Source organism: Anolis sagrei, chromosome X, assembly GCF_037176765.1.
Source record: "Anolis sagrei isolate rAnoSag1 chromosome X, rAnoSag1.mat, whole genome shotgun sequence".
Lineage (NCBI taxonomy): Eukaryota > Metazoa > Chordata > Lepidosauria > Squamata > Dactyloidae > Anolis > Anolis sagrei.
This window is the reverse complement of record NC_090034.1, coordinates 20481763-20491892: the sequence shown is the minus strand read 5'-3', so window position 1 is coordinate 20491892 and position 10130 is coordinate 20481763. Positions and strand designations below refer to the sequence as shown.

The 10130-nt window shown below is 44.5% G+C and overlaps 1 protein-coding gene across 3 annotated transcripts; it reads left to right on the top strand.

The window, feature by feature from the left end:
- Nucleotides 1-2463: 2463 nt before the first annotated feature.
- On the top strand, nucleotides 2464-9914 carry LOC132763994 (lipopolysaccharide-induced tumor necrosis factor-alpha factor-like). 3 transcript variants are annotated; one of them, XM_060757795.2, is made up of 5 exons: nucleotides 2464-2635; nucleotides 6092-6462; nucleotides 6887-6964; nucleotides 8636-8795; nucleotides 9080-9914. In XM_060757795.2, the coding sequence occupies exons 2-5, from the start codon at nucleotides 6105-6107 to the stop codon at nucleotides 9186-9188; spliced, it is 705 nt and encodes a 234-aa protein (XP_060613778.2). In that variant the 5' UTR covers nucleotides 2464-2635; nucleotides 6092-6104; the 3' UTR covers nucleotides 9189-9914. The 3 variants fall into 3 exon arrangements, with proteins under 3 accessions (XP_060613778.2, XP_060613777.2, XP_067329763.1); XM_060757794.2 differs by having other exon boundaries at nucleotides 2465-2667; XM_067473662.1 differs by lacking the exon at nucleotides 2464-2635 and having other exon boundaries at nucleotides 3855-6462.
- The last annotated feature ends 216 nt before the right edge of the window (nucleotides 9915-10130 follow it).

Below are 10130 nucleotides of genomic sequence, written 5' to 3'. Positions count from 1 at the left end.
CCATGGTTGAGCAGGGATTCGAACCCTGTTATTTCAAATTCCTGATATTATTGGCCTTTGACAAAGTGTTATAATGAATGCATTGAGTACGGAAACTGAATTGGACCAGAACTTGGAAGGTAAGCAATTTATTTCTCAGACAAAACAGGCCCAGCTTAACTACAAGGAGAATGTAACCATTGCCACTGCATTTTCAGTCTTGGCCTGCTTTGAATGCAATCAGGAAAAGCACTGCATTCTGTATCATTGCAAGCACTGCTTCATATGCAGTCAGAAGAAACGCTGCATTATGTAACATTGCAAGCATTGTTTTTTAGGCAGTCAGAAGAAGCACTGCATTATGTATCATTGCAACCACTGCTTTGGATGCAGTCAGGAGAGCCTGGTATTCTGTATCCTTACAACCACTGCTTTGATTGCAGTCAGGAGAAGCCACTGCAAACATGCATCCTTGCAATGATGTATCCTTACAACCATTGTTTTGGATGCAGTCAGGCGAAGCCAATGCATTAATGCAGCGGTTCTCAACCTGGGGGTCGCGACTCCCCAGGGGGTCGTTTGGCCATTTCGGAGGGGTCGCGAGGCCGCCTCCTTCGGCCCCGCCCACAAGGCTGCGAGTCCTCCCTGGGCTCCTTGGCGTCCTCGCCAAATGGCGAGGCCGCGAGGCGGCCGGGGGCTCCTTTGCACGAGCCCTCCCTGGGCTCCCCAGCGGGCTCGCCAAATGGCGAGGCCGCCAAGGAGCCCAGGGAGGGCTTGTGCAGAGGCTGCCTCGGCTCCCTCGCAGCTTCGCCAAATGGCGAGGCCGCGAGGCAGCCGGGGGCTCCTTTGCACGAGCCCTCTCTGGGCTCCTTGGCGCCCGTGGGGGAGTCCAGGGAGGGCTTGTGTGGAGGCTGCCTCAGCTCCCTCGCGGCTTCACCAAATGGCGAGGCCGCGAGGCAGCCGGGGGCTCCTTCACACGAGCCCTCCCTTGATTGTGGGCTGGATTCAGAGTGTACTTTGATTGTAGGTGAACTATAAATCCCAGCAAATGCAACTTCCAAATGTCAAGTCAATGTTCCCCAAACTCCACCAGTGTTCACATTTGGGCATATTGAGTATTCGTGTCAAGTTTGGTCCAGATCCATCATTGTTTGAGTCCACAGTGCTTTTGGAGGTAGGTGAACTACAATTCCAAAACTCAAGGTCCATGCCTGCCAAATCTTTCCAGTATTTTCTGTTGGTCATGGGAGTTCTGTGTGCCACATTTGGTTCGATTTCATCGTTGATGGAGTTCAGAATGCTCTTTGATTGTAGGTGAACTATAAATCCTAGCAACTACAACTCCCAAGTGTCAAGGTCTAATTTCCCCAAAATCTACCAGTGTTCACATTTGGGCAGATTGAGTATTCTTGCCAGGTTTGGTCCAGATCCATCATTGTTTGAGTCCACAGTGCTACAGCTCCAAAACTCAAGGTCAATGTCCACCAAACCCTTCCAGTATTTTCTGTTGGTCAAGGGATATCTGTGTGCCAAGTTTGTTTCAATTACATCGTTGGTGGAGTTCAGAATGCTCTTTGATTGTAGGTTAACGATAAATCCCAACAACGATACTGCTGAGTTGCTGAGCTTGTTGATCAAAAGAGCGCAGGTTCAAATCCAGGAAGTGGCATTAGCTTCCGCTGTCAGCCCCAGCTTCTGCCAACTTAGCAGTTCAAAAACATGCAAATGTGAGTAGATCAATAGGTACTGCTCTGGTGGGAAGGTAACGATGCTCCCTGCAGTTATGCTGGCTACATGACCTTGGAGGTCTCTACGGACAACGCTGGCTCTTTGGCTTAGAAATGGAGATGAGCACCACACCCAAGTCAGACATGACTGGACATAATGTCAGGGGAAAACCTTTACCTACAACACCAAATGACAAAACCAACTCCCCCCCCCCAACCCCACCAGTATTCAAATTTGGGTGTATCAGGTAATTGTGCCAAATTTGGTTGGGGGGTCACCACAACATGAGGAACTGCATTAAGGGGTCACGGCATTAGGAAGGTTGAGAACCACTGCATTAATGTATCCTTGCAACCATTGTTTCGGATACAGTCAGGAGAAGCCACTGCAAACGTGCATCCTTGCAACGATGTACCCTTACAACCATTGTTTCGGATACAATCAGGTGAAGCCACTGCAATCATATATCATTGCAACCATTGCTTCGGATCACTGCAAACATTGCCAAAGTCCTGGCCTGCTTCAGATGCAGTCAAAGCCATAGAAAACACAATTTAGCTGGCCTTGGATCAGTGCCGCAAAACTCTCCAAAACAAAGGTGCTCCTGTTGAGAGGTGCTATCTTGAATGGACACCCAACCAAATGAGCCCTGTCTCATCCAACCCGTTCCCCGGCATTCCTCTTTGGGATGTTTGCGTTTGGAAAGAGGATGGAGTGCTTGGCTAACCGGAGGGTAATTACACAGCTGCTCCATTTCTCCTCCCTTCCGGCCAAACTCCTATCTCTTCCTGCCCCTTTGAGATGGGATAAACCCTCACTCCGGACCTGGGCTCCAAGTCAGCAAGATCTTAGGAATAGATCATGACCCTTCCTTGGACATCAGAGGAGCCAAGAGGCCGATGAAGTGAACAGAGACTCCGGGAAAGAGGTACCAGTTCTATCTGATCCTGGTCCACACAGGTAGGGAAATCATTTCTTCCTAATGTTCAGATGGAATCCCTTTTTCTGCAATTTGAATCCAATACTCTGTTGTGTCCCAGTCTCTGGAGCAGCAGAAAACAAGCCTTGCCCCTTCCTCAACAGGGCATCCTTCCAAATATTTCAACATGACTCTCATATTCTTCTATCCGCCTTCTCCAAGCTAAACATCCTCAGCAATTTAAGCTGTTCCTCATAAGCCTTGGCCATTTTGGTCCTCCTTCCCGCTTGTCCATCTCTTTCTTGAATTGCTTTGCTCAGAACTGGATACAGGGTTATTATTCCAGGTGAGATCCAACCAAGGCAGAAAAGAGTGGGACTCTACACCGCCATTGATGCAGTTTAGGATCACATTGGCCTTGTTAGCATACATCACAAACATAACTATTATCAAGACATAGCCAAGATTACTTCTATCAATTTAGACACTAGACTCCTATTGTTGCAGCCTAGGATCGTATTGGCCTATTTTGCTGCTGCATCACACTGTAGTCTCTCATTCAGTTTCCAGTCTGCTAAGACTCTAGATCATTTTCTCAGACTTAGATATAGTCAATCCATGGTCAATATAACTTCCCTCTGTTTAAACGCTAGACTCCTATTGAAGTAGTCTAGGATCACATTGGCCTTGTTAGCTGCCACATCACACTCTTGTATTATTATTATTATTATTATTATTATCATTATTATTACTACTACTACTACTACTACTACTATTATTAGATACACAAAAAGACTAGTACACAGCAAACAAGATCACTATGCTGGCTTTTGTATTGGATCACACGTCGGACACCACAAGTTTCTAGGACTGTGTGATGTATTGGTTAATAATGCGTGCAGATCCAAGAAGGGGGCCTTTTGCAGCTGACAGGTGGTGGTATTATTATTATTACTATTACTCCTCAATCCCTTTAACTCCTCTATCTGTACACTTCATTGTTATTGCCTACTGAAATTCCGTTTTGTTAGTTCTGGACAATCAGCTCTCTAATCTGTTGAGGTCATTTTGGATCCTGGTCCCATCCTCTAGGTCAGGGGTCCACAAACTTTTTAAACAGAGGGCCAGGTCACAGTCTCTTAAACTGTTGGAGGGCCAGATTATAATTTGAAAAAAAACATGAATGAATTCCTATGCCCACTGCACATGTTATTTGTAGTGCAAAAAAAACCCCCACTTAAAAACAATACAATAATCAAAATGAAGAACTATGTTAACAAATATAAACTTATTAGTATTTCAATGGGAAGTGTGGGCCTGTTTTTGGCTGATCAGATAGGATTGTTGTTATTGTTGTGTGCTTTTAAGTCATTTCAGACTTAGGTTGACCCTGAGCGAGGGCTGGGTGAATGACCTTGGAGGGCCGTATCCGGCCCCTGGGCCTTAGTTTGAGGACCCCTGCTCTAGGTATTTGCTGTCCCTCCCAAATTTGGATCAGCCTGCCTTCTAGTCTGTCATCCAAGCCACTGATAAAGCTTCTGAATAGCCCTTAAAGGCCCAAGACAAGACCCCAAAAGTCACTTCTCTCCAGGAAGAAGGGGGAAGCCATTGGATAGAAATAGCGGGTGAACTAGTTCCCAATCCACCTAACAGTAGCTTTGCTTGTTGCATCATCCCAACTTTCATGCATTTTCCAAGCTTAAAACTATTCCGAAACAGATAAAAAAAGACAGAGGACCAAACAGACATTATGGGATCGGATGGAGAAACTAGCTTCCAGTTGTTTTTGAGCATATGGATGGGTTGGACTATAACTCCCAGAACCCCATTTTGGCCATACTGGATGGGGGATTCTGGGATTTGTAGTCACCCTGTTCCGAATCCAATTTGTAGGTCCAAAACTAGAACCAACCCATCTGGTCAATAGGAAGTAATTAATTTAATTTCTGGATCCATGATATTAAGGACTCAGGCATTGGAGTCATGTAGCCCATCTTCCCAAGGCAGGCATGGCTGTGGATGATGGGACTTTGTATCCCCCAAAACAAGGAGACTCGAAGTGAAACCAAATGGGAAACACATCACTTGGAAGCTGTCCTTTGGCTGCCAAATAGCTGTCATTGTGGGGCAAATGCTCTCTAGCAAGGGAATGGCACATGAATAAACCGCATCATTTAGAAAAAATGTGGACGTTTATAGCGGCCCAAGGAGTGGTCAATTGCCACCTACCTCCACATTCTTTCATCAGGAATGCATGAATGGGGCCAATTTGCATGGGTTGGAGCACCAAGTGGAGGCAAATCAGGCTGGATGAGCAAGCCTTTAGAAAGGCTGCTCAGAATCGAGGCCCGTAATTAGAGGAAGGTATTTCTCTCATTAAAGGCTGATATCACCAACACGTGGGGGCCATGACATCACACCTTTAACCACACTTGCACATTGAGGCCTTGTTTGTCTCCTTTGGGGAGCCATTGCAAAACAAAGGCAAAATACGGAGCTTAGGAAAAGCATGTACAGAGGCTGTCAGGGTTGTTTTTGTGTCTCTGACTTGGTCCAAGGTACAAGTGGATTCATGGTGTGTATAGGTGGGATACAAATTAATATCGTCATCATGCAGTGAAACCAATGTGATTAAGGCAGTATAATATCTTACTATTTTCTTAATTTATAGAAAGCTAGTTGGTCTCACCTTGTAGACTCAGTTGATGCTGAAAAGGAGGAGGGTGGGATATACAATTCTATATTTATATTCATTGTATATCGACTTTTAAGTTTCTCAAGTCAGGAGCAACCTGAGAAACTGCAAGTCGATATACAATGAATAAAGTAATATCTTTTACTGCCCTATTAGCATTGTTTTTATTACTGAGTTGTTTTATGCATTTCTCCCAATCACAGGACTCAAAAGTGGCTAACCATCCTACAAACTGGAACCAATGCAAAACCAGAATATATATATTTCTTCCTCCCCTTTTTTCTTCTTCTTCCTCCTGTTCTCCTCTTTCCTCCTTTTCCTTATTGCAGTCTACCATTAGTTGTGGACTGTCAGTTATTTGGATTTTGTCCAAAACAATGAGAATCGGTAGACAATGTGGTATGTGTTCCAAGCTGCCTCCTGTTTTGCAATTGCTATGTTTTGACTTGGGATTCAACCAGGCAGATTTGTTCAAAGGGCTTTTGCTTTTGCCTCCCTTGGAGGCTGAGAGAGTGCAACTTGCGCAAAGCTGCTCTTCCATGGTTAAGCAGGGATTCGAACCCGGGAGTCTTCAAAACTCAAACCACTATACTGCTCTGCTTCATCTTGTTCTCTATTTCTTTTAGGACTGCTGTTTGGTTGCAATCTGCAGGTTGTGATGCCAAAGGGGGCAAAGGAATAGAGGGACTATTGTTTCTCCCACTCTGTTTCCATGCAGCCAAAAAGCTTCCTCATGGCTCCTTCACCTCTTCTGCTGTTTTGCCTTGCAGGCCGACTCTCAAGATGGAGCAGAAGACGGTGAAGCATGTAACCATCCCAATGACTGACATTGCCCCCCGTCCGGAGCCATATGTGCCGGAATATTCCCAGCCCTACGAACCCAAGCCCTACACCCCCCAGACCTACGAACCCAAGCCCTACACCTCCCAGCCCTACGAACCTAAGTCCTACGCCCCCCAGCCCTACGAACCCAAGCCCTACACCTCCCAGCCCTACGAACCCAAGTCCTACACCCCCCAGCCCTACGAATCCCAGCCCTGCGCCCCCCAGCCTTATGAATCTCAGCCCTATGCCCCGGAGAAATATACACCAGACTCATATTTGCCCCAGTCTTCTTCAGGAGATGCATACAGCATAACAAGTACGTCTCTAAATGGGGAAAATTGGGGGGCAAATGTCTAAGCCTGGGTCAATTAGGGTACACCTAGACTGTAGAATGATTGCAATTTCACTCCACTTTTAACTACTGTGACTCAATGCAATGGAATCCTGGGAATTGTAGCTTGTAATCTGCAGACTTCAGCAGTCTCTGCCAAACTGTGCAAACTACAACTTTCAGGATTCCATATTGTTGCACCATGTAGGATAACGCAGTGTCAAAGTGTATTAATTCAACACTGTAATGCACTCTATGTGTATGGATTGTCTTTGCATAGACCTATAAGGCAATGTTTTGAGGGTTTAAAAATGAGCAAGGAAATCACATTTGGATTTGGGCCTTATCTAAAACTTCCAAGGCACCGGTGTTTTTATTCCTTTTCTCTTGTTTTCCTTCCTTGATCCAGATGACTGTTATGGGAATTGTCCGTCTCCCCCTCCATACTCCTGTCAAGACATGCCTTATGACGACGGAGTGGGACCAAGTAAGTGGAAGACATGCATATTAATGAACTCAGATCTGCATATTAATGAGCTCAGAATTTTTCTTTCTTCATCTGTTGATGGGATGCCTTACCTCTTGCAGAGGATATAGCAATTAATGGCCTCATGGTCAAACTTTGCAGCTCCTCATCATTTGTACACTGTCGAATGAATGCAGTTTGGCACCACTTGAACTGCCATGGAGTCCCATAAATTGTAATTTTACAAGATCTTCAGCCTTCTCTGTCAAGAAGAAGGGTGCATTGGGCAATTTCAAGAAAGAAAAGGATGAAGAATGTGCCACCGACAGCCCCATTGGATGGATTTGGAGTCTAAAAGAACCCCATTTGAAAGGCTGGAGATGGAGATACAAAGCAACCCTTGTCAATATGAATTCACACTCACAGAATCCCAATCGCAGACAGTTGATGCAAAATACATAATTTCTGAGTTTCTTTCCAGGTTTTTGCTTCATTAAAACCAATCCAACCTCAAATACTTTTAATCCCATTCTAGGAGGAAAGTTGGGTATCAATCCAGTAACAGGCCAAATAGTGTTTGGATTACGGGAGAGATGGCTCATGGTAATACATGGTTGTCAAGAATAACAGCAACAGCAACATCACAATAGGAACAACAATGATTTATATCCCACTTTCCTGTGAAAGTCTGAAAACAGATATAATCCATTTCATCTCCAGCTAGCAGGGATTATTGTTAAAGGTAGAAAGGAAAGGTCAATGATTGTGGCAAGTAGGAGCATAATAATACTAATACTACCAGTACAAATACTAATAATATCTTCGCCCCTCTTAAGTCTGGAGCCCCAATGGGACATGAGAGAAGCCACCCACAAGGATGGAACATCAAAACATCCGGGCGTTGTGTGGGCAATGTCTTTGCAGACAGCCAATTCTCTCACACCAGAAGCGACTTGCAGTTTCTCAAGTCGCTCCTGACACACAAAAAAAAATCCTCTAAGTCCCAGGCTTGCAATTATCAAATATTGTTTCGTGACTGGTATTTGGAGATGAAGGGTCTCTCCAGCTAATGAAATGACTGCTAAAGGCACTCAGCCAATGAACTGCTTCTCATCTGTCTTCAAAGAGTCTGGACTTTACAAAGCCACATTTTGGCTATTCCTTCCAATGTTGCCAATTGATTCCTCAGGGCAAAAAAGGGAGTTTGCACTCCATTAAAGGATCAGGAGTTAAAATCTTGTCTTTCTCAGCTGAACAATAATATTTCGATTGCATGGCTTTTAAGGCAGGGAAATTGGGCCTCCTTTACTGCCATATAATGCACTGAATGGTACTGTAAATACTGCCATATAATCCAGTTCAACACTGTTCAACTGTATTGTGAAACAGCATGATATGGCAGTGTAGACAGGGCCTTAGTTTCAATGGGTGCCTTGGAGATATAAGGCAAATAGCTGATTTGACAAAAGGGATAATGTGACTTAATATTGCTGAAAAACAATAAATGTATAGATTATAAAAACAACTCTGCAGCAGAGAGAAAAACTTTGCCCTTCCCAAGGGGAAGAAGCAAAAGCAAACTTCTGCAGCACCTCATCCATGCCTTTGAACCTATAGCAAAGGGCAATCCAAGGGATTCCACGGAAGACTGTGGAATTGTGGGATGAATCTCATATGTTTTTATTTCTACAGTTTGCTTGACGAACAACCCTCCGGTCGTGGTGGCTGGGATCTTCTCCAGCAAGCCAGCCTCCACCATTTGTCCCTGCTGCCGCCAGATCATCACCACCGAAGTGACCTTCCGAGTGGGATCCCTGACCTACGCCTTGTGCTCCGCTTTGTGCCTCTTGGGGTGAGAGTTGATTCTGTTTTATGATATTATTATTATATTGTGCCACTACCTAGAAGGACTTTAGATGGGTTTCCATCTGCCAGGATTGGCACAGAATAAAAAATGGATCATGGGAAAAGGCAAATGGACAGGTCCAGAGTTCTAACATTCACTTTTAAAATAACACCTTATCTTTGGACCAGGTCATTTAGCCACAAAAAGGCACACATTAGACTTGAGTAAATACAGTGATATCACTATATTCAAAAATGCTATCAACCCCTCCCTTATTCTCTTCCCTACAGCTGCTGCTTAGGCTGCTGCTTCGTCCCCTTTCTGACTAAATGCTCCAAAGACGTGGACCACTACTGTCCTTGCTGCCGGTACCACATCTACCGATACAAGCGGCTCTAGGAGAAGCAGTTCTGAAGAGGAGGGGAAGCATCATCCTTTGGGAATAAGCTGCATTCCCTTTTCCCCATCATTCCTTCCCAGCCAAATCAGTAGTCTCTACAGTCCTCACCTTTTGGTTGCCTTGACTGCCAGAAGGCGAGGACAGAGAAACCTGGATCTTTGAGGTCGGGTCTGACTCCAGGTCCAACTCCAGCCATTTGGGGTTTTTACTTCTGATCCTTTTGGTCCTCTTCTATGTCACATCTTGGTTTGATCTGGAATCTTTCTAGAATCTGAATCAATAGAGCCATGGCGGACTTCGGCGCTGGATAGTCACACTCTGAGGAACAGACTAACAAATTAACACATTGCTCATCTTGTGTTTCCATGCCTCAAAACTTCTTGCAACTCAATTCAAGACAAAAACCAGAGATTGAAATCTATTATTTAGAGAAATAAAATATTCAATTCAGTTTTTCCCCCTTGGTGTTAAATGGAGATGTTGACCCTGAAGTACTTTAGGACCTTCAACTGTTGATGTAAGATATTCCAAAGTAATGTCCCTTTTCCCAAAAGAGTCTTTTCGTGTGAAATACAAGAGAAACATATGCTGCAAATATATTTATATAAAGCACCAAACGTGTTTGAGATATAACTTTTCCATCAAATGTTGTAAATCAGATAACATTATTTGGACATTTCCCAGTTTTTCCCTCCAATAAAATCCAAATTGCGGTTGGAAATGTCATCTGGTTCTGTCTAGGAGTAAAAAAGAAGTTGACCCTGCAACATAGAAAGCAAGCCTTGGCCCTTAAGGACTTCTTACTGTAAAACTCCCAGAATTCCCTTTTTTGTTCTGAAAAAGGATTGAAGCTCCTTCGAGTCAGAGGGGAGATATACAAAAACCGATATTCCGGCCAAAGCTCCCATTTGAAGGCAAAAACAGGCAAAAAGGTCCGACAC